Below are 24,548 nucleotides of genomic sequence, written 5' to 3'. Positions count from 1 at the left end.
CCAGGACTTTTACTAGGTGCTGTAGAGTGTCGTGCACTGCGCTGTATCATAGAAGTAATCCTTGTGTGGAGAGGATATTAACCCTTTGTAATATGTGTAGAAATTACTTTCGCCAGTTTGCCTTTTTTTTTTGCGGTACACGGGCCTCTCACTGTTGTGGCCTCTCCCGTTGCGGAGCACAGGCTCCGGATGCGCAGTCTCAGCGGCCATGGCTCACGGGGCCAGCCGCTCCGCGGCACGTGGGATCCTCCAGGACCAGGGCACGAACCCGTGTCCCCTGCATCGGCAGGCGGACTCTCAACCACTGCGCCACCAGGGAAGCCCCCCCAGTTTGCCTTTTGTCTTGTAATTTCACCTATAGTATTTTTACTATATGGAAGTTTAATACTTTTATGTAGTCAAATTACTAAATCCTTTCTCAGCTGCAGGATTTTGTCATTCCCTTTTCACTTTAGGATTACAAAAATATTCATCTCCATTTTTTTCCTAGAACATTTACAGTTTCATTCTTTTTTTTTTAAAATACATTTGTCTACTTATTTATTTTTGGCTGCGTTGGGTTTTTGTTGCTGCGTGCGGGCTTTCTCTAGTTGTGGTGAGCGGGGGCTACTCTTCATTGTGGTGCTCAGGCTTCTCATTGTGGTAGCTTCTCGTCGCAGAGCACAGGCTCTAGGCGCTCGGGATTCAGTAGTTGTGGCACACGGGCTCAGTAGTTGTGGCTTACGGGCTCTAGAGCGCAGGCTCTGTAGTTGTGGCACACGGGCTTAGTTGCTCCGCGGCATGTGGGATCTTCCAAGACCAGGGCTCGAACCTGTGTCCCCTGCATTGGCAGGTGAATTCTTAACTATTGTGCCACCAGGGAAGTCCTACAGTTTCATTCTTTACATTTTTTGTTCTATCTTGAATTTTTGTGTAAAAGAATGAGGTAGAAATCCAGCTTTATGTTTCTCCATTGCTGCATATATAGATGTGAACCCATATTTCTAAAGTCCCTGTGACACAATTGGGATAAGAGACACACAGAGGTTGGCGAGCAGTCCGATCTGCACATTAGAGTGCTATGTTGGATGTGTTCAAATGCCAGATGCTTCTGTGACTGTAAGACTAACAGTAGGAGATTAAGGCTGATGAAGGTTACTGAGAAAGTGGAGGAACTGAGACTTGGATTTGGCCTTGAATGACCTCTTGCTGGTTTCTTCATCATTATTGTAATGGTGGGCAAATAGGGATAAGGAGGACATCCTTTGGATGGAAGATGGTACACATGCAAAGTCCAGTAGGATGGAGAGTGCATGGCTTAGTTTGAGGATGGGACAGGGTAGCCATTTCTGGATAGCTGGAGTATAGGTAGTGTTTGTGTGAGCAGGGACTGTCTTGCACTGGGATGCAAGTCTGTATTCAGTCTTTTTTTTCTTAGTGGAAAATTGGAAATATATACAAAATTAGGATAGAATAATACAGCACATGAGCTTCAACAATCACCAATTCATGGCTAATCTTGTTCCATATATACCCTACCCACTCTACCCCCCAACTCCTGCCATATTTGGAAACAGATCCCAGATAATGTCATTTCTTCTGTAAATATTTCAGTGTGTAGCTCTACAAGATATGAACTCTTTTTTTTTAACCAGTTGTATTACAGATTTCTAGTAGATTCATAAATGTTATAAATAGTTTATTTTTTGGTAGTTTTTATTCATTTGCTTAAGTCAAGATCTAAATAAGGTCCACAGATTGCAGTTGACTGATAGGTTTTTTAAGTCTCTTAAGTAGGTTCCCCCCAATCTTTTTTTCTCCCTTGTGATTTATTTGTTGAAGGAATCAAGTTGTTTATCTTAATAGCATTTCCCACTGTTAAGAGTTTGCAGATTACATCCCCTGGTCTAGTTTTATGTGTTCCTCTGTTGTTTGTATTTCCTGTAAATCGGTAATTGGATTCAAGTTTGACCAGATTCAGGTTAGTTTTTGTTTGTTTTGGTTTGGCTTGTTTTTTTTTTGTTTTTAAATTTATTTTTGGCTGTGTTGGGTCTTTGTTGCTGCGTGCAGGCTTTCTCTAGTTGCGGAGAGCGGGGGCTACTCTTCATTGTAGTGGCTTCTCTTGTTGTGGAGCACAGGATCTAGGCACGCAGGCTTCAGTAGTTGTGGCACGTGGGCTCAGTAATTGTGGCTTGCAGGCTCTAGAGCGCAGGCTCCGTAGTTGTGGCGCACAGGCTTCGTTGCTCCACGGCATGTGGGATCTTCCCGGACCAGGGCTCGAAACTGTGTCCCCCGCCTTGGCAGGCAGATTCTTAACCACTGCGCCACCAGGGAAGTCCGTGGCTTGGTTTTTTTGTTTGTTTGTTTGTTTTTACTTTATGGGAAGTATTATGGCTTCCCATTAGGGACACATAATGTCTGTTTATCTCCTTTTTTCTGATTTTAGCAGTCCTTGCTGATCAGTGTTCCCATGTCAGTTATTCTGTAGAGTTAAAAGAATAAATCTATGAATACCCTCTGGTTACCATGACATCTGTATCCTTTTACTTCTCAGCTCTTATAAATATCCTGTGAGATAAAGATTTTTAAATGTCGTACATATAAGAGTAATTGGTTTCAAGTGACCTTTGAAAGCTGGTATCAAATAATTGTAAGATGTTTTCTTGGGTTAAAAACAAATTTATCTCTTGTTTTAATGTATTTTCACAAATTTGATTATTTCTGTTTTATACTTCATTAGGTTATTCTTCCGATGTGTTAGAAGTAAGGCAGAGGGGAAGCAATGGTGTGGAAATATCCCATGGCAGGTAGGAATTATTCATCTGTTTTCAAACCTGACTATTAAGATTGTTTAATCTGTGGGATCACCTGAAAAGACCCTGAAGTCCAGTATAAACTGCTTTTCATTGTACTGTCTCTGAAAGACAGTTCTTTTCTTTAAGCATGGTAGACCTTGTTGGGACTCTTAATTCAAAGGACCATTTGGGTCTTAAATATAGTTAGTATCCTGCTATTTAAGGAAAAAGTTAAATTTACTTGACTAACTTCAGCATGTTTTTATAGACTGATATCTATTTGATGTTGGTATAAGCTGAGTGTATTCATAAGCTTTTAGAATGTGAGAATTAGGAGAGACCCTACAGAAATCCAGTACATGAGGAGCTAGACTGTACAAGGTCATGAAACTTGTTTTTGTAGGGAGATAGCTTGGACTTAAGATTCTGGATTTGTACCGTGAAACCTTCCTAAAGCCAAAATCAAAGCAAGTATAGGGTACTGTTTAGGTTTTGGGAAAAGTTCATCTTGAGAGAGTAGTTTTTCATGAAAAGTATACATTGTGGCTATTGCTATTATTAAAACACTTTGACTTGGTCACTACTGTTCCTTGAGGCCTGGAAAAGCAGTGATCACGGACAGAGAAGGAAGCAAGCATTGAAAGTACTGTTAAGAAACGAATTCTTTGTGAGTTTGGCAGTCCTTTCTAGAGGGAGAAATGATCCTAGGAACATTCAGAAAAATTGGACTGCTTTTACTGTGTTTCCATTTCCTCTGAAAAAAGGTATTCTAGATGTTAAGGTTGCTTTAATATTTTATAGTAAGATTATTTCCTTTGTCTTTTAGGATCCTAATTCCGAAGAACATTCTGTAACCAGTAAGTCTCAGCATGCCTCTGAGATATCTCGTTATCCTTCCAGCCAGCAGAGAAACCCGTTCAAGGTAATTGACAAGAATCAAGAACCATCCCTCTGGAAGCAGTTCATCAAAGGTGAAGATGAGGAAAAGACAGCTGATAAGAAGCAAAGGGAAAAGAGAGATCCACTCCTGGATCAAAAGAAGGAACAGAAGCCTGAATCTAAGTGCTGGATGGAGGAAGATCTCTCATCTGGCCTGGTGGTAAAGGAAAAACAATCGGCTGTTCAAGAGATGCAGCGAGGGGAGAAGACAGAGTTTCGTAGTGCTGCAAAGGAGGTTGAAGGGGTGCACAAAAGAAACCTATTTGAGATGAAATCCAAACAGGTCCGTGGGAATGAGCTGAGAGAACCGTCTGCATCTCAGGAGAAGTCAAATGGTGAGAGGCATTCTCTCCAAAAAGAATCAGAACCTCCAAGGGAAAAGGAAACTAAGCCTTTGCCTCGAATTGTTCACAGTCAACACCCAATAAGCCAGTCCCTGAAAGGGGGACACCTCAGCAAGGAGCACCCCAAGAGCTGGGAGGCTAGAGAAACAAAGGCAAAGAAGGACGCAAGCACGCAGACTCTCCAGAAAAGTCTGCTCCAGGGCCATTTGCGGGCACAGCCGGAGACCCAGGGCACGCCTGCTCCAAAGGGACCGGCTGCTCAGCCTGCACCGCTGGCCGCAGGGCACCCCCAGGGAGAGATGCGAGACGCCGATACAAGCAGTGGTGACAGTGAGGAAGGTGATGTTGATTTTGTTTCCTCTAAGCCAGGGAGCCCCTTGCTCTTTGACTTGACTCTAGACTCACAGAAGAAGAAGAACCTTAAATTCCCTGGTCAGAGTGTGCAAAGAAAAATTTCTCCTGACTCAGGCGTTTCCAAGAAGGGAGAACCTTCAGACCCAGAAGCCCAACGTGTGTACCTCACAACACAGCTGAAACAAAAGAAGGTACTACTGACCTGTGTTTTGTTTGTAAGTTTGGAGCATTGCTGTGGGCAGATAAGGGACACCACAAACAAGTTAAATATATTAACGTGAGAAGGGTTTTAGTGGTGAATGTTTAGTTTCTGCCTTTTGCTATGTTTATATTTTCAGGCTTGGTAAGTCACCTGGGTTTAGAAAGAAAAAAGTTTCTGGTTTTCACACATATAGTTAAAAGACCGTGATTTCAGAGTTTTAGCATTTTAGGCTATTTTAATCTGAAACTATCTTTCTAATGACTTGAGAGGAGCGACCCATGTTATAGGATCTGTTTTCCAGAGCACACTGGCATCTGTGAACATCCAGGCTCTTCCAGACAAGGGTCAGAAGTTGTTCAAGCAACTTCAGGAGCTGGAGGATGCGCTGAGTGCCCTGGCCCTCTCCCCAGAGCAAGGTAAAAGGGGTTCTGCCCCCAAACCCGCAGTTTGCATGAACTTCAGGAGACGTTCGAGAGGCGTTTCAATAAAGAATAGGTTGACTCATTCACTTGCTCATCTTGTTATCTGTTACTGAGCTTCCTTTATAAGTTATACCTGTGATTTATAAAAACTTCCTCCTATTTCCCGTGGACTCAAGTCTTTTTCCCATTGTTTAAGAAATGGTTTAAATGCTGTGTTCTCTCAGAAGTGTTCCCCAGCTTATGGCGATCCCACCCTCTCTTGACCTCACCTCATGCGTAGAATTCCTTCACTTTTCTGAAGCGTAATCTGTTCTTCCCTTGTTTTTTGAGCAGGCACTAATGAGAAGAGTAACACTCAAGTACCACAGCAGAGTAACTTCACCAAAACGACCACTGATCCTCCCCACTTGGTGCCTCCCAAACCCCTGCAGGGCCAGGATCTCCAGCCTCTGGGTTGTCTAGGACTGAAGGCTGCCCGCCAGGAGGCTGCTGGAGGGTCTGATCAGTGCTGTGGAGGTGAGATCCGAGGCCCTGGCCCTGGTGGGAACTGCTACACGTACGAGTTAAATGCTGCCTCGTAGATACCTTTGTAACCATGAAAAGGGAGAAACCATTCTGAGTTGCCTGTGTGATGAAGCTCGTGATGCTCAGCTAAGTTTATACACAGCGTAATTTAGATCTTTGTGAGGGCAGAGACTGTGTCTGCCCTGTTCAATGACCTTGCTCACGGTCCTCGATCGGTCGGCCCAGTGGTCGGCGTATGGGAGTCATCAAGTAAATGTTTGTGAATGAAAACTTGAACTCATATCATGATGAGGGAGGCAGGCCAGTAGATATGTTTATAGTCCTTCTGTGTGTGTGTGTGTGTGTGTGTGTGTGTGTGTGTGTGCGCGCATGTGCACTGAGGCAGAGCAGGGGACTATGTGACCATGACCAGTAGACTCAGAGAGCAGCACCACCCAATTTAAATGAGTGTTTCCATCCCGAACTCTGCAGAAAACAATGAATTCAGAAGCACCCGCAGAATGAAGATCCCAGGTAGAGCCTCAACTATGTAATATGATTGGTTGGTTTGCTGACCAGGACACAGGACCTCTAGTGGGCTGGCAGCGAGGAGAAAAGCTAAAGCCAGTTTTCCTCCAACTGAGAACTGCTCGAGATATAGGGAGGGAAAAGGAGAGAAAAGAGAAAACAGGAGGAAAGGAGGGGAGAAAGGTTGGAGAGCAGTAGTCAACAAGCGGGTAAGGAATAGATGGGGTGCCAGATGAAGCAAAGGTCTCTCTAAAAGGGCACAGAGAAAACATACTTACGTGTATAAAATAAACAACAGGGACCTACTGTATAGCACAGGGAACTATACTCAATATCTTGTAATAACCTATAATGGAAAAGAATCCAAAAAAGAATAATATATAAAGAATATGTGTGTATGTAACTGAATCACTTTGCTGTACACTTGAAACTAACACAACATTGTAAATTAACTATACTTCCATTAAAAAAAAAAAGAAAAAGTACTTGGTCCAGTGGCACAGCATAGCTGTGCTCCAGACTGTTTGAAGAACATTGCTGTGTGACAGCGTCATTCAGTAATCACCATGGTGATGGAGTTGCCTAGAGAAATTAAGTTATGGTGGATTATTAAGGTAAGAAGTTATGTAATATGTTTAGGAAAGAATTCCATTAAAATACCTTTTCATTTAAAAACATTTTAACTTTTAAGTGAATAATTAATTTTTATTTGTCTTAGAAATCTCTTATTTGGATACTTCATCCCTAAACTTGCAACCTGCTAAGGTGCTTGTGTTTATTAATGAACTTCAGTAGAAGTTCTCCGTGTAGAATGAGCGGGCTCCAGCACTCAAGTATTATATTCTCGGTGCTGTGCAGGCAGCCTGGGACGCACACTGTAGGGACTGTCTCTCCCTGTCTGCCTAAACTTCGGCAGACTCCCTGTTGCTCAACCTCTTCTATTGCTGGCTTTTCTTCTTTGCATCCAGCCCCAGGGGTCTTTGTTTTTCTGAAAATTCTCATGGTATTACCTTCTTCCCTGCCACCTCTTCAAAGCTGAAAGAGAAAAAAATATTATGGGTTATCTTATTTTGTATTATACTTTATTTTGTCCTCTATTAGAACACTTGATAATGTGATTTTAAAAAATAATAGACAAACAGAGACTAGGGATAATGAAGCCTGTGAGTCTAGGAGAATCTGGAGGCAAGAATTTTTAGTCCATACAGATCCATCATCTGGCAAATAGTGAATTGCCTTTTTGCAGCTCTGGCCAGAACATAATACTCGCAGCACTTTTAGGTAACCTCGATTTGTACGCAGGCCCTATGAGCCAAGGTCGCCTTCGCGCAGTGTGGCAAATCACAAGTGAAGCCATTGATGAGCTGCATCGATCACTTGAGTCACGTCCTGGCGAGACAGCTGTAGCAGAGGATCCAGCTGGGTTGAAGGTGAGCCAGGAAGGCCCACAGGGCAGAGTGTCTCATAACAGTATCCCAGCGCCCACGAGGAGGGGGACCAACTACTGTGAACGTGCCCATCAGAGTGCCATTCTGACATATCTTTTCTACAAATAATGCTCAAGTGGCTTCCCTTGCAGTATTTTCTTTTTTTCTGTTTAGCAGTGAGAAGAAAAAAACAACAGTTTTTTTTTTTTCTTAAAGTCATACAGTTATATATGTCTGTAGCAGTAACAGATCCATTTATTGAGCTTCAATAGGTGTCACAAGGTTGCAAAGGAATTGCTGCTCTTAGTGGACTAGTTGGGGTGAAAGTGCATGTACAACCTATGTAAGACAACTAGACAATGACTGTAAGACAGAAAACGTGCATTGTCGTGTACTGTGGACTGTATGCAAAGTACAAAGGGATTCGAAATAAAGGAAAAGTTACTCTAGGTCAGCACTATTATTTGTGCCTTAAAGAAACCGCAAGCCTAGAGACAGGATAGAAACCAAATACTCCAGTTAGAGGGAGTGGTGCTCAGAGGGAAGATACAGAGATTGGTATTAATAAGTGATGATCAGGTGACATCAGTGCCTGAGCTGGGAGCAGCAGGTGATGTAACTAAGCAGGAAGAGTCCCTTGCTGTGGAGCCTGGCATTGGTGAAGGAACTTAGACTGGAATGACTCAAGAGATATTATGGAATCACTGTAGAATTTTGAGCAGGGATGTTTTGTGAAGGTTTTTTATGTCACAGAGTTCAAGATAAACTGGAGGAAGGAAAGACTAGAAGGTGGGCCCCCAGTTAGAGGGCTATCAATTTATGACTAGCAGTGTGGACTGGGACATTGCCCACAGAGAGGAGAGGCACATTTAAGAGATAATGAGGAAGAGCCAGTGGAATGGCTGGTAAAAGTCGGGTGGCCAATCAGAGGTCTTGGCTGCAAACAGTAGAAACTGACTTGGGCTGATTAAGCAGACAAAGCAGGACTCTCACTTGAGAGCGAGAGAGGCGGCTCTTGATAGACGTGCTGGACAACTGGCATCAATGACAACTGTCCGGGGCAGACCAGGACGTGTGGTGAGAGGGAGGAGTCCAGGACTTCAAGGCGAAACGAGCGGCTGATCTGACAACTAGAATATCAGGAGGGTCACTTAGAGAAAATAAACAAGTAGAGTATGAAGTCCATGTGGCCAGGCTGCTGCATAGCCTCTCATCAGGAACTGGTACTTAACTTTCAATTATTACCTTTGTCAGATCCCTTTGTTGCCGCACCAGAAGCAGGCATTAGCCTGGCTGCTATGGCGGGAAGGTCAGAAGCCACGAGGAGGAATCCTGGGTGAGTCTGGGGTTGGGCTAAGAGCCAACAAATGCAGTGCTTCGTTCAGTCCTCTCAACTCTGGGTAGGTACTCTAATGCCCCATCTGACAGACGAGGAGACTGCAGTGTGGGAGTTTAAGCCACGTGCTCCAGAGTACACAGCCATAGGATCAGTCAGGTCTTGGTTGCCCGCAGTAGAGATTGGCTGTGGCTGACGAAGCAGAGGGAAGGTTTATTCTGTGGTGGCCCACAGAACCTCTGGGAGATGTGGAGGGCCGGGCTGGACTTCTAGGAGCAATGGCCGAAGCCAAGTCACCAACGGAGTGTCCTGTAAGAACCGTCATGGCTGCTCTGTGCCATCGAGCAGCAGGAGAAAGCACTGCCGCCCCCAAATCAAACTCTGCCGTCTCCAACCTTTCCTGTAGAAAGCGTTCTACAGGGAGCCTCTTTTCTAAAGTTACTCACATCTGAATCGAAGTCTGGTGTGAGTGTAAGTGCTCTGTAGAGCTAGGTCATGCTGCCGGTGCCTTAGCTGCAGAAAAGGCAGGAAGTAAGTTTTCCAGGCTCTGCTTTGCAGACTCGTCACGCTAAAGTTTTCCAAGGTGCTCAACTTCCAGAAAGCATGACAGATGTCCACTATGGCTAGTAAGTGGCTGTGTCTGGGTCTCCAAGACCACCTCCAGGTTGGATGATTTGCTAGGATGCACAGCATATAGTCATATTCGTGGGTGTAATTTATTACAGTCAAATAAATTGAGTAATAATTGAGCAATTTGATTTGATATAGGCCAAAATTAGCAAAGGAAGAAGGCACTTGGGGCAAAGTCCAAGGGAAACCAGGTTCAAGTTCCAGAGGCCTGTCCCAGTGGAGTCACTCAGTGTGTGCTTAAGTCTTCCACATGTAAAATGTTGCCAACCAGGAAAGCTTGTTAGTGATTCGGTACCCAGGGTGTTTACTGGGGGCTGGTCACATAGGCAGCTTCAGTCTGGCAGGTACTGAAATTTCAGATTCCAGAAGGAAAGCAGGTGTTCAGCATAAACTGTACTATTGGTACAAGCAGTTTAGGCACAGTGAGCCATTCTTACCCAGTCTGGGAATGGGGGGACCCCTCCTGAAATCCAAGTTCCCAGATGCCAGCCAAGGGCCAGCCTTGTAAGCTGACCTTCCAAAGGAGAGTAGTCAGCTGCTGTGTTAGCTCTGCACAGTGGCAGAACCAGAGCCCATGCTGTGACATTTTACTTCTGCTTACGTCAGAATGAGTATTTAAACTGTTAAAAAGGGGATAATAATATTTTATAGGGTATAAATAGTAAATTGGATAAGCTCAGTAACCGGCACAATGATGGTACCCAAGAACTGCTAGTTTATGACCTTCTTTGATGAATAAGTTAAGGGGATGGAGGACTGTCTTGAGTTAACTCTTTTTTTTTTTTTTTTTTTTTTTTTTTGCTGTACGCGGGCCTCTCACTGTTGTGGCCTCTCCCGTTGTGCTCCGGACGCACAGGCTCATCGGCCATGGCTCACGGGCCCAGCCGCTCCGCGGCATGTGGGATCTTACCGGACCGGGGCACGAACCCGTGTCCCCTGCATCGGCAGGCGGACTCTCAACCACTGCGCCACCAGGGAAGCCCTTGAGTTAACTCTTAACTCCAAAAGTGTGGTAGTAAAGTGGGTGGTAGGCTATATCTACTGGACCTTTTTGCTTTTGCAGGGAAATAAATAAGACTAGGCAACATCATCAAACTGAGGGAGATATCAATGAATGTACTGGATAAGTAACAATATAACACGGAGACTCGAATAAGATCTAAATAATAAGTTTTAAATTTTACGAAAGTCCTAGTAAATGTCTTTGACCTAGGTCGCAAAATAAATAGCAAGAGTTAGTGTTCATTTTAATAAGAAAGACAAAGGCTTCAATAGAGGAGGCAAAGCATGGTGACTGGAATGGCACTGACAGCAGAGGACCAGGGCTGGTGTCTGCCCGGGGCTGCTTCTCTTGAAGCTGAGCTGATTCTTTGCCCTAAATAGTTACCTCTCCTATTTGTGTTTTTATTTTCCAGCGGATGATATGGGGTTAGGAAAAACCCTCACAATGATTGCACTCATCCTGACCCAGAAGAACCAAGAGAAAAACAAAGAAAAGGACAAAACCACGGCTTTGGCTTGGCTTTCCAAAAATGGTATTCAAAAACCTGCTGTTTCCTAAATCATGTGAGGCAGCGGAGAGTGGAAATTTTTCAGCCATGAAAGGATGCCTTTGGTCATATTTAATTTATTGGAAAACTAGCATTAGACTACTTTCCTATAGTATCATTTCTGACACCAAATACACTAACTAGAAGTAATCATTTTTTCCTTTTAATATAAGGTTAGCTTGACCTGTGATTAGGAACAATTTCATGGAGAAAGCTAAGGCTCCAGAAAACTTAGTTTAAACCTAATGATTATTTTTGTTAATGTTGAGGATATAACTATAGGATAGATCCAAATTAGTTAATATATTATTTTTTGAAAGAAGATCTGTGACAAATTCAGATTTTAGCCACCATAGCAGACACTGTTTTCCATGTTTCTGAACTTCCAGAAGTTTCCAGATTCTAGACAATTTCTCTTATTTCAACCTCTGTTTTTAAAATGTAGTAACTGTATAAGTACCTTAAAGGTCCCGTATATTATGTAGAGCCAACACCACATAAATTGCCATGTACACATGTACATTTCTCAGTTGGTTAGATAGTTAAGGAATCTGTGGCCATCTGCTCTCAGGGCCTCTAGTGACCACTGTTGCAGCTGGACCCTGTGTCCCTGTGTGTAGTAGCAGCATGTGCGCACCTTCACACACACAAGGGATGGGGGGCAGTGGTACACATACTCCAGCACTAACTGGTTCCAAAGTAATGTTCGCTTGACCTAGGGAATTTTGTACTTATACTTTAATGTGAATGTAATTAAGTTATGCTTTTCAGAGAAAAGTAATAATACTCCCTTGTAATGAATCAACTCAGGATGAGTTAGGAAATGATCCAGCTTCTACATTCTGGCCACTGTGAAAGCACATTGGGGTTTTTTGGGTTTTTAAAGTGAAGTCATGTGCTACCCACTTTCCTCGCCCTTTAGCCTCTCTCTCTTCCACTTTGGTAGGGGAAAATAAATAATGGTTTTGAGTTAAAAGATTATTTCTTCCGTTTTCTATTCTACTTCATGCATACTTCATTTTATTGCACTTCACTTTATTGCACTTCACAAATACTGTTTTTTACAAATTGAGGGTTTGTGTCAACCCTGTGTTGAGCAAGTCTTTTGGCGCCATTGTTCCAACAGCATTTGCTCACTTCGCGTCTCCATGTCACATTTTGGTAATTCTTGCAATACTTCAAACCATCCACCAGTGAAAAGATTACGACTTGCTGGAGGATCAGATGATGTTAGCATTTTTAAGCAATGAAGTATTTTCAAATTAAGCTATGCACCTTTTTTAAAAAACGTAATGCTATTGCACACTTAACAGACTATAGTGTAGTGCAAACATACCTTTTATATGCACTGGGAAACGAGAAAGTTTGTGTGACTCACTTTATTGTGATACTCACTTTATTGCTGTGGTCTAGATCCAGACCCGCAATATCTCCAAGGTATAAGCTATGTGTAGAAATAGAAGCAGCAGTTGTTAAAAATATTGATTGAAGGAATAAATGTCAGTCAAGGGAAAGAGGTAATGCCTTTAAGAAGTTAAAACTATTTAATGAATGTAACGAGGTGTTGATTTTCTTTTCCCCTCTCAAGACTCCTCTGAGTTCACTTCCCATGGAACACTAGTCATCTGTCCTGCTTCCCTGATCCATCATTGGAAAAGTGAGGTGGAGAAACGTGTGAGCAGCAACAAACTAAGAGTCTATCTGTATCATGGGCCAAACCGGGATCAACATGCAAAAGTGTAAGTGCAGAAATATTGCAGTCAGTATGAGGTGCTCAGCATCTTGGCTCAGGGGGCCTTTTTTTTTTTTTTTTTGCGGTATGCAGTCCTCTCACTGTTGTGGCCTCTCCTGTTGCGGAGCACGGGCTCCGGACGCGCAGTCTTAGTGGCCATGGCTCACGGGCCCAGCCGCTCTGCGGCATGTGGGATCTTCCCGGACCGGGGCACGAACCCGCGTCCCCTGCATCGGCAGGCGGACTCTCAACCACTGTGCCACCAGGGAAGCCCCCAAATAGATTTTTATCAAAAGTATTTATTGAAGTTCTCTCAGGTACACAATATTAAGCTTCCTTGGAAAAAGAATTGCGCTTTTCATCAAGAATCTTTACATGTAAAGAGTATAGGTGAGGTAAACTGAAAGTGTACAACATGTATCTTTATGCCCAAATGTCAAAGCTAGATGAATGGGTTTTCACAAATCCATTATAGAATGAGGAGGAGAAAACACCATTGCTGTAAGATGAACAGTACTTCGAGGGTTTCTTACTTCATTGGGACTTTAGTGTCATCTATGTCAAATTAACTAAATATTAACTTCCAACCCTGCCCGGCTTTCTGTTCTTGCCAGATCACTTCAAGCTTAATATGACCCCACCAGAGATGATCTTTTCTGACTTGGCTGGGAAGAGGGAGGCTGTTCTAGTTATAGCGAATAATCTGTAAAAATGACCAGTGGTAAGCAATAAGGAAGTCAGGTGTATAAAATTTACCTCTCCAGAGTCATGTATGTGTGAATTAAGGACATAAATTAATGAGTTCTGCTGTCTATCCTTCCAGCCGTAGGCATTTTTGTGAAGGAACCAATTCTGTCTCACATTGTCAGAGTCATGGCGGGATGGTTTAACTTTTGCTCTGTGTTATATCTCTGCAGCCTCTCCACATATGACATCGTGGTCACTACCTACAGCCTTCTGGCCAAGGAGATTCCCACAAAGAAGGAAGAGGGAGAGATGCCAGGTGCAAACCTCAGTGTGAAGGTGAGGCGTGGGTGCTGCCAGGGAAGTAGGGTTGGAACCACGGATCGTTTAATAGGAGTCTTTTCACAGCATTAGAGATGGCAAAGGTACCCTCCCGTAAGGTCATGAACATTCGAACTGTTCCACCTGTGGAAACAGAGAGTTCTTTCCTCTGTCTCTTCTCTTTTAACTCTAGACAACCTCCTCAGCAATAAAGGTGGAGATGGTACAGTAGTTTGCTGTGTTTTAGAAACAATAACTACATTGCAGTTGCGGTGGTGGTCATATCTCATGAATAAAGGAAAGCTTCACTTGTTACAGTGTTTATTTGAGAGTTCTGGGGGTATATTCTCAGGATGTGTTTTTTTTTTTTTTTTTTTTTTGCGGTACGCAGGCCTCTCACTGTTGTGGCCTCTCCCGTTGCTGAGCACAGGCTCCGGACGTGCAGGCCCAGTGGCCAGGGCTCACGGGCCCAGCCACTCCGCGGCATGTGGGATCTTCCCGGACCGGGGCACGAACCCGTGTCCCCTGCATCGGCAGGCAGACTCTCAACCACTGCGCCACCTGGGAAGCCCAAAAAGGTCAAGGATTCCTCTTTTTTTTTTTCTTTGCGGTACGCGGGCCTCTCACCGTTGTGGCCTCTCCCGCTGCGGAGCACAGGCTCCGGACGCGCAGGCCCAGCGGCCATGGCTCACGGGCCCAGCCGCTCCGCGGCATGTGGGATCTTCCCGGACCGGGGCACGAACCCGTGTCCCCTGCATCGGCAGGCGGACTCTCAACCACTGCGCCACCAGGGAAGCCCCAGGATGTGTTTTATATTTCTTGTTAGGACTAGTATTTTTATATGAAGCCATTATTCCCTGCCTTCCTCCACTTTCTAGGAAAAGGGTTGCAAATAATAAGGCTACAGTGGGCCAGAAGCTAAATGATAACCAGGGGAAAAAACCTGAATGTTTGTTGCTGTGTCCAGGGTAGTCTCAGTTACATAGAGTAGAGGCTTTATTGCATAGATATTGTGGGCTTTTTCCCTCTGAAAATACAGTGTTGTCCCAAGAACTACTCTTTTGCATATGCTTTTATTCTTAGTACAATAGGATATTCACAGCTTTCTGTATTTGGGGAGATCTCTAGAACGCTTCTCTATCTCATGACCGACTCTGCCTTCTCTTGGATGATTAACTTTTCAGATTCCTCAGTAATTCCTCTTAGCTTTGAGGCTAAAACCCTCATCCCTTTAAATGATATATTAGGCCTTTTACGGTCTTGCCCTGCCTGTGTGGCCTTCTTCCCCCACACCCCAGCCCTCCCAGTGGCACCCCATGCTCAGCTGTACCAAAGATCTGTCCTGCTCTTGTGCCTTTGTTCTCCCTCTGAATGGAATGCTTTGCCTCCCCCTCTGGTTAAATGCATCTCCTAGCACCTTGTGCTTGCTTATGTCACCGCGCACCCCTTTAATTCCCCAAATATTGAGTATCTGCTGATGCCAGAATCTTGGCTCTCTGTGCACCGATGTCGAATAGAAGTACGGAGACAGAGTTTGGAGGAGAAAAGAAAGGGTAGTCTTATTCTTTGCCAGGCAAAGAGGGAACACAGCAGGCCAGCACCTCAAAAACGCCCCCCCCCAATCCCTGGGGAATCAGGAAAAGTCTTATAGGTGGGGCTCACAGTCTGGGGTAGGTGATAAGGATCAAAGTAGTGAAGGTCTTGCATTTTTCTTCTTCCTGCATTATTTCAAAACAGTCACAGCTGGCATCAGGCAACCTGGTAATTGGGTCCATTCTTCGTCTCTGGGTTATCCACCCGCAACCTTCTTTCTGAAATGCAGAACGCTACAAGGGGTGATTTGCTACAAGGGAGTGTAGGGAGTGTGAACACCAGGTACAGGATGTAATTCACATGGAGATGGAGAGTGTTAGGTGCAGGATGTAATTCACACAGTCAGAGAGTGTTAGGGGTTAGCTTTGTGAAGGACAAATCTAGTTACAGACACTACAGATTAGTAACAGTTAAAATAAAACTAGGATTGGTTAACTCTTTCAGGCCAGTTTATGCTCCTTCTCCACCCTGTTCATTGTTCCCTTTATTTTCCTTGTTATCAGGAGAGGAAAAACCTCATTTCTATTTTTGTTGTAACACTGCCCCATGCCAGATGCTATTTCAGGTATTAGGGATACTGCAGTGAACAAGACCAACTAGATTCCTACTGTCCTGTATTGAATTATCCAGTGGGATTTACTATATATACATTGTGTGTAATGATCTTTATGCTTGTTTTATTTTTTCTCCCCTGCTAGATTGTGAGCTCCTTGAGAGTAGGAAATGTTCTTTGTGTCTGGCTTAGTATTTTATATATAAAAGTAGACTTATGTATGTACCACATCTTCTTTATCCATTCCCCTGTTGATGGACATTTAGGCTGCTTCCATGTCCTGGCTATTGTAAATAGTGCTGCACTGGACATTGTGGTGCATGTATCTTTTTGAATTATGGTTTTCTCCAGATATATGCCCAGGAGTAGGATTGCTGGATCATGGCAACTCTATTTTTAGTTTTTTAAGGAACCTCCATACTGTTCTCCATAGTAGCTGTATCAATTTACATTCCCACCAAGAGTGTAGGAGGGTTCCCTTTTCTCCACACCCTCTGCAGCATTTGTTGTTCGTAGACTTTTTGATGATGGCCATTCTGACGGGTGTGAGGTGATACCTCATTGTAATTTTGATTTGCATTTCTCTGATAATTAGTGATGTTGAGCATCTTTTCATGTGCCTCTTGGCCATCTGTATGTCTTCTTTGGAGAAATGTCTATTTAGATCTTCCAGCCATTGTTTGATTGGGTGGTTTGTTTTCTTGATATTGAGCTGCCTGAGCTGTTTGTATATTTTGGAGATTAATCCCTTGTCAGTTGCTTTGTAAATATTTTCTCCCATTCTGTGGGTTGTCTTTTCATTTTGTCTATGGTTTCCTTTGCTGTGCAAAAGCTTTTTTAAGTGTCGTTAGGTCCCATTTGTTTATTTTTGTTTTTATTTTCATTACTCTAGGAGGTGGGTCAAAAAAGAGCTTGCTGAGATTTATGTCAGAGAATGTTCTGCCTAGTTTTCCTCTAAGAGTTTGATAGTGTTCAGTCTTACATTTATGACTTTAATCCATTTTGAGTTTATTTTTGTGTATGGTGTTAGAAAGTGTTCTAATTTCATTCTTTTATATGTAGCTGTCCAACCACTCTTGGTTTCTTAAGCTTATTTCTTATTTCAGTGTACCTGATCTAAGCCCTCAGACTTGAAGGTAAGAGCGGGTCTTCGATACCTGCTTGTTATTTTCCCTTACCTTCTTGATGACATGCATGTTTTCCCATACTCTTATTGGATTTCACCTGTGTTTCTTCCAGGGTGTCTCATCACCTTTGCTTCGAGTAGTCTGGGCTCGAATCATATTGGATGAAGCTCACAATGTTAAGAATCCCCGAGTGCAGACTTCCTTGGCTGTGTGTAAGCTCCAGGCCCAAGCCCGTTGGGCTGTCACTGGAACCCCCATTCAGAACAACTTGTTGGACATGTATTCACTGCTGAAGTGAGTAAAACTCTTTGGATTATGTAGATGTGAACCCTGTCGGTAACGCTTCATAATTATTTCATATCTCATATCTCCAGTGTGTACCAGACTATCTTGTGTAGCAGGTGGCAAGCCTGTCAACCTTTAAAGGGAAGAAGAATTAATATTTATGAGATATAATCTGTTGATTGGCTGATATAGGACTTTGATGACATCCAGCCCCTATATATGGAAAAATAAGGGACCAATTAAATTAAAGGAAACAACAGTCAACTTTCTTCAGTCCCAGGAATGTTTGGGGCTACTTCTGCTTTAAAACATATGGCCTGGGGACAGGACTACAATTTATTTGAAGCAAACAGAAAGAAAGGCTGATTTTAAAATACTTGTTTTAATTCAAGTCAGCTCATAAGAGGATACAGAATTTCTTTACTAGCCTTTGAAGTTTTAGGAATGAATGCTAGCTATTGGTTATATGTCCTGTTGTGACGATATAGACGTTGTTAATGGGAAAATTCACATTTTTATAATGTGGTTATTGACTTGGATCCTTTTGCTCTGTCTAGCAGAGTTTTGCTATGAAATTGACGTTTACAAATGATTGGATGGCATGTAAAATCTGATTTGCTTTTCACCTTATGTCTGTCTTTGAACCTTTCCTCCATCCTCCCATGCTTCTTTCCTGTTCTCTGTCCTCCTTCTCCAATGAAAAAGATTTCTCCGTTGTTCTCCATTTGATGAACTCAGTCTGTGGAGGAGTCAGGTTGACAATGGTTCAAAGAAAGGAGAAGAACGGTTAAATATTTTAACCAAGAGCCTTTTGCTGAGGAGAACAAAAGACCAGCTGGACCCCACCGGCAAGCCCTTGGTAATCCCATTGACACATGTGCCTGGGGGAGGCCAGGAGGGAGGGCCACCATGTCCTTGACTCGGCTTGAACCGCCATCTGCGTTGCTTCAGGAGCCTCTGAGTCTCCCATTTTCCTAGGAGGGGGCCCTCGGGTTGCTGTCCTGCCCCTCGTGTCACAGCAGTCCCGTGTGCAGTGTGTTAGAGCAGTCCTGTTTTCAGGGAAGGGTGGGAGCTGCTGTCCAGAGCCTGACTAGATTTCTGGTGCCAACTCTGGGAAGTGTCCTCCCTAATGTTCAGTTAATTTGTATAACTTCATCCCAGCTGCTTTTTTCTTTTACTCTTCCAGGTGGTGCTCCCCCAGCGTAAATTTCAGTTGCACCATTTAAAGCTTTCTGAAGATGAAGAAAATGTTTATAGTGTCCTTTTTGCAAGATCAAGGTGTGTGCCGTGAAGAAGCACCTTCTCACATCTATTTTATTCTTGTTCTTGCTTGGGAGTGAGTCGAGGGTCAAGGTTCCTCTAACTGTAATTACGGTATTATTGACAAGTTGGATATCTGTGTTCCTTTTTTAAAAAACCTCCCTTTCTCTCTCCTCACCTCTCCTCAGCTCACCTTTGTCTCACATACACATTGAACCTGTTCTCCATTGGCTTCCTTGCATAGAAGCTCTAGGGTGTGCACACTGTACACCAGGTCTTTCTGTTCCTCATGGGGCTGTATTAGGAAAGTATATCTCTTTGACCTTTGACCTGTTACCCAGCCTCTCATTGGAACTTTTAAAAAACTGCCCAGTAATCCTTGTCATCTGTCCTTTGCACTTGCTCTAAAGCTCTTATCCTTCCCTGAATTCCAGATTTCTACTCTCCTATTTATTTGGTACCTCTCACTTCCAATGTAAATACGTTTTTTCTCTTTGTATACCTTATACTTATTAATAAATATTATAATAGTATATTAACTTATACTAATTAATAATATGTTACTGTATTACATGTTAATATTAAATTGATATTAAATATAATACTAATATTTGATATTAATCTTTGTTAATATTTATTAATCATTTTTAAGTGGTTTGGCTTTTAAAGTAATTATTTTTTATTACCTTTGCCCAATGCTTGCTGTGAGCCTACCTTCATTTAACAAGTTCGCTTTTACAATTTTTCAAGGTCCTACCGCAACCACAGTTAAACACTGACCATTGTAAACCTGTTTGGTCTTAAGGACCATTTTATGTGCATTTTCGTTTTCTATCTGAGGCAGGTCAGCTCTGCAATCCTATCTAAAAAGACATGAAAGTGGGGGCAGCCAATCTGGAAGAAGCTCTGATAATGCATTCAGTAGAGGTAAGCAGTGGGACACTTACAAATACAGAAAACTCATGACAATGTGGATGCAGATTTGGTAAACTTACAGAAATGGGGGGCAGGGGTCATGCATTCTTGATTGCAGAGACTTGACCTTAGCTTGGAACCTCAAACCAAAGTAAAATCTACTGACGTGCAGGCACCAGACCTGGTGATCTAAACTTCTTTTTAGTTATTTTCAAAATCTGTTTGATTAAAATACAAGTCGTTCTATAAAGAAAACCAGTATTTCGTACTTCTCTAATTGGTAGAGAGAAGTAAGCTAAAACTATATGATTGAACCTCAGATCAAAGAAGTTTAAAATCTCCTCATTTAGTTCATGGTTCTTCCCCATATTTCTGTTTTAAACCCTGTACTGTTTCCTGTGTCTGTTTTCCTTCTTGGAAGTGGCCCAGGAGTTTGGGTCCAGTGGGCCTGGGCTCTCCGTGGCAGCAGACTCGCAGACATCTAGCACCGCCCATATACTGTCACAGTTGCTGAGACTCCGCCAGTGTTGTTGTCATCTTTCTCTACTGAAGTCGGTAAGCAAAGTCACCTGTGTGGGACCCCAGAGGGGCTGTGGAGAAGTCCACCTCAGTCTCCTGAAACTGGGATCCAGTCTGCTGGATCAAGGAAAATGGGGTTTGAGTGTATTTTGTTTTCTGGTGGGATAGGAAAGAGAAGACTCTTTATTTTACTTTATTTTATATTAATCTTTATTGACCTTGAGATAATTCCCATGATGTTGAGAACAGTTTTTATTATTTGTTTTGTTTATTATTTTTCTTTAATTAACTAATTAATTAATTAATTGGCTGCACTGGGTCTTATTTGCGGCATGTGGGATCTTTGTTGCAGGGTGTGGGATCTTCTTAGTTGTGGCATGCGGGGATCTATAGTTGCAGCATTCGGGATCTTTAGTTGCAGCATGCGGGATCTAGTTCCCTGACCAGGGATCAAACCCGGGCCGCCTGCATTAGGAGCATGGAGTCTTAACCACTGGACCACCAGGGAAGTCCCTGGTTTGTTTAAATAAGCTTTATTTTAGAATAGAAAATGGCGTCTTGTTAAAAAGGAAGCCATATATGAATACTTCGGTATTTTAGGATGTCATAAAGCTTATTTAACTACTAGTGTTAAGTCTAGGTATGAAAACTCAAGTATTTAAAGTTGTCTTGATATTGGATAGAGGCACATCTGTAATTAAGAGGAATATGTCACAGGCAGAACACTCTGACATAAATTGCAGGAATATTTTTTTGTATTTCTCTCCTAGAGAAATGGAAATAAAAGCAAAAATAAACAAATGGGACCTAATTAAACTTAAAAGCTTTTGCACAGCAAAGGAAATCATAAACAAAATGAAAAGACAACCCACAGAGCGGAAGAAAATATTTGCAAACAATGCTACCAACAAGGGATTAATTTCCGAAATACACAAACAGCTCATACAGCTTAATAGCAAAAAAACAAACAACCCAATCAAAAAATGGGCAGAAGACCTAAATAGATATTTCACCAAAGACATATAGATGGCCAAGAGGCACGTGAAAAGATGCTCAGTGTCACTAATTATTAGAGAAATGCAAATCACAACCATAATGAGGTCCTCACCTCACACCAGTCAGAATGGCCATCATTAAAAAGTTGACAAACAATAAATGCTGGAGAGGGTGTGGAGAAAAAGGAACCCTCCTACACTGTTCGTGGGAGTCTAAATGGGTGCAGCCACTCTGGAGAACAGTATGGAGGACCCTTAAAAAACTAAAAATAGAGTTACCATATAATCCAGCAGTCCCACTCCTGGGCACATATCTGGAGAAAACTAATTCAAAAAGATACATGCACTCCAGTGTTCATACTCATTACAGCATTATCTACAATAGCCAAGACATGGAAGCAATCTAAATGTCTATCAACAGATGGATGGATAAAGAAGATGTGGTGCTTGTGTGTGTGTGTGTATACACACACATATACATATAACGGAATATTACTCAGCCATAAAAAGAGAATGAAATGATGCCATTTGCAGCAACATGGATGGGACTAGAGATTATCATATTAAGTAGTCAAAGGCAAATATCATATGCTATCACTTATTTGTAGAATCTAAAAAAAATGATACAAATGAACTTATTTACAAAACAAAAATAGACTCACAAACATAGAAAGCAAACTTATGGTTACCAAACGGGATAGCAGAGGGTGGTGAGGAAGGGATAAATAGGAGTTTGGGATTAACATATACACACTACTATATATTGAATAGGTAAACAACAAGGACCTACTGTATAGCACAGGGAACTAAACTCAATATCTTGTAATAACCTGGGAATTCCCTGGCGCTCCAGTGGTTAGGACTTGGTGCTTTCACTTCCAGGGCCTGGGTTCGATCTCTGGTCGGGAAACCAAGATCCTGCAAGCCACGTGGTGCAGCTAAAATTAAAAAATCTTGTAATAACCTTTAATGGAAAAGAATCTGAAAGAGAATATATAGGTGTGTGTGAGTATGTATGTATAAGGGGATCACTTTGCTGTACACCAGAAACTAACACAATATTGTAAATATACTTCAATTTAAAAAAAAAAGGGGCATATGTTATTCTTTTTTTTTTTTTCTCTTGGCAGTTAAAATTTATTTTCTCCTTGGTTATCAAGGATTCTTACTTTCTTTATACTCTTCTGAACTTTTCCAGATTTTCTAAAATGAGCATATGTTATTTTTATGAACAGAAAAAGAACTACTCCTGGTACTTGAAAATTTTTTCTTTTATTAAAAAATTTTTTATTGAAGTATGTTATTCTTTTGAGGTGCTATAGTAATGTATCTTTTTTTGGTAGCAAATTGCATCTTGATTATCAATAACTTAATTAACTGTTCTGTTCTAGCTGGGGAAAATAGAAAGATCTTGCAATCTGGCAATTATCTAAGAAGTTCCATCATTTGATTGATTGATTTATTAAATGGATTCCTTTTTTGTTTTTAATTATTTTTGATTGCGTTGGGTCTTCGTTGCTGCGCATGGGCTTTCTCTAGTTATGGCGAGCAGGGGCTACTCTTTGTTGCAGTGCGTGGGCTTCTCATTGCAGTGGCTTCTCTTGTTGCGGAGCACGGGCTCTAGGCTCACGCGGGCTTCAGTAGTTGTGGCGCACGGGCTTAGTTGCTCCGCAGCATGTGGGATCTTCCTGGACCAGGGATTGAACCCATGTCCCCTGCATTGGCAGGCGGATTCTTAACCACTGCGCCACCAGGGAAGTCCTTTGATTTATTTTTGATCTGGTGAAAAAAGCTTGCAAGATTACATTTTAATCTGGGTTTACCCGAGGAGATACTGATGGTAAATTACGAGACATTTTGCCATGTGCTGTGTTAAACAGTTAGCACTTTGGCAGGTCACATGCCTTGCTGCCTCAACCGCCCATCTGCTCTTTCCCCTGTCTGATTCTGCTCAGGCCCTGGATCTGAAAGAGCTGAAGAGTGAAGGCCTGGTCCTTTCCCTGGAAGAGCAGCTCAGAGACTTGACCTTGTCCGAATTCCATAACTCAGAGCCGTCTGCCTCCATTTCCCTTAATGGCAAATGCTTCAATGTGGAGCTTTTTGACGACAGGAGAGAGAGCACCAAGGTAGTATGATGACCTCTATTCTAGTAGAAAGACTTTGCCTCCTTATACATTTCCCTGAGTGAGAGCGCCACATTTGTCCAAGCGAGCCCAGCCATTTGACAGCAGAGCTGGAGCTGTTAGATGTTGGCTGGTCAAATTCTCCCTCCAGTCTTAAATTCTAGTTTGATTTGATGAATCAAACTGAAGTCTTACTACATAGTGGGCTTTCAGAGAGTGGCTTGGACCGACCCGGCATCAGGGCAGATTTCTGGCATGGATTCCTCGGGAAGGAGCCTGTCAGGTGTATGCCGGCCACGAGGCCCAGGCAAGTGAGCAGTTTGTTTTGGGAAAACAACGAAGGCCTGAGCCTCAGACTGTGTAATACGTCTGAGCGCCAGTTGCTTTGCTTTGTTGAGAGGCTTCCATCTGCCGGGTTTGTTTCCTACCAGCCTCTCCTCGTTAGTCACTCTGTTCTGTTTTCATTGAATGTTTTAAGAACTGAAGGGTTCTATCAGAGGAAGGCCGGGGTGTGTGTCCTGCCTCTCCACTGGCTCACTTGGAACCTGCCCATGGTCTCGCCTGCCCTGAGGGCTGGGTTCCCTCTCTACTGCTTTCTGAGGCTGCCTCAGCCTCTCTTCAAAGGCTTTAAAAGATGTAACTGGAAAGGAGGTCACTGCCAGGGGAATGGTTTTACCAAAGAATTACTTTTAATTAGATTTTAAAAATATTTACCTAGGTCTTCACCATCAGTAACCGAGAGAAACATAAGAAGGGCACCACATGTGGCCGGACTTCAGGCCCTAGCACCCTCAGTTAGCTATTGGGTTAAAATTCATGTTCCTAATAATTTGTGTTCCTAACAACTTGTCTGATACTCAGGTCATCATTCACAAGGTTCTTAATGTGAACCCATTAATCGTAGTTCAAACCACTTAAGGTGGTTTCATGTGAGGAAGGGAGTTTTGTTTGGTAGCACAAACCTAAACTCATACAGAACGTTATTAGAATTTGGCCCCAGCTCACAGCCCATGAATCCTGCTCTTCCACTGCATTTTTTCAAAATACCTATCACCAGGTTTTTCGTGAGGCAGTTCGAGAACTTTCCACAACCTTGAGTTGCCAAGACACCAGGCACTTCGTGTACCTGCTTTTTTCCTTCCTACTAATTCAAAATGGTACGGTCCTGTGACTGTCTTCCTGCCCAGGCATCAGCGGGTTTGTTCAGGTGGGAGCGCTGCCTTACGCGGGGGCCTCAACAGGTTGCCACTAGCACCACAACGGCGTAGAATGGAAGAGCTAAGGGCACCTCAGTTCCTCTGGCTCAGCCCCTTTTTACTGATGAGGAAGCTGTGCCCTTAACTGGGAGTTCCAAGGTGATCCAGCCCTGTAATGGCAGAATAAGAACTCTCTTCATCTCCTGATTCTTGGTCTAATTTTCGTCCTCTTCCT

The 24,548-nt window shown here is 42.8% G+C and overlaps 1 protein-coding gene across 4 annotated transcripts in view; it reads left to right on the top strand.

Moving 5' to 3' along the window:
- Positions 1-24,548, top strand: part of TTF2 (transcription termination factor 2) — a 57,871-nt gene that overhangs the window by 7,710 nt on the left and 25,613 nt on the right. For all 4 annotated transcript variants that reach the window (XR_009564291.2, XR_011377381.1, XR_009564292.1 and 1 more), the window contains exons 4-18: positions 2,720-2,786; positions 3,601-4,602; positions 4,915-5,029; positions 5,369-5,551; positions 7,370-7,497; positions 8,749-8,830; positions 10,876-10,995; positions 12,599-12,749; positions 13,660-13,765; positions 17,133-17,314; positions 18,011-18,164; positions 18,492-18,583; positions 19,410-19,492; positions 19,902-20,035; positions 22,950-23,120. Coding sequence is in view for 1 of the 4 variants with exons in the window: in XM_030869188.2 (XP_030725048.2) it covers positions 2,720-2,786; positions 3,601-4,602; positions 4,915-5,029; positions 5,369-5,551; positions 7,370-7,497; positions 8,749-8,830; positions 10,876-10,995; positions 12,599-12,749; positions 13,660-13,765; positions 17,133-17,314; positions 18,011-18,164; positions 18,492-18,583; positions 19,410-19,492; positions 19,902-20,035; positions 22,950-23,120 (2,770 nt within the window). In the remaining 3 variants the exon portion in view is untranslated. The remainder of the gene's footprint in view (positions 1-2,719; positions 2,787-3,600; positions 4,603-4,914; positions 5,030-5,368; positions 5,552-7,369; positions 7,498-8,748; positions 8,831-10,875; positions 10,996-12,598; positions 12,750-13,659; positions 13,766-17,132; positions 17,315-18,010; positions 18,165-18,491; positions 18,584-19,409; positions 19,493-19,901; positions 20,036-22,949; positions 23,121-24,548) is intronic.

This window comes from Globicephala melas, chromosome 1, assembly GCF_963455315.2.
Source record: "Globicephala melas chromosome 1, mGloMel1.2, whole genome shotgun sequence".
In the NCBI taxonomy this organism is placed as follows: Eukaryota; Metazoa; Chordata; class Mammalia; order Artiodactyla; family Delphinidae; genus Globicephala; species Globicephala melas.
Note: the sequence above shows the minus strand (reverse complement) of the source record. Positions and strands in the feature narration are given on the sequence as shown.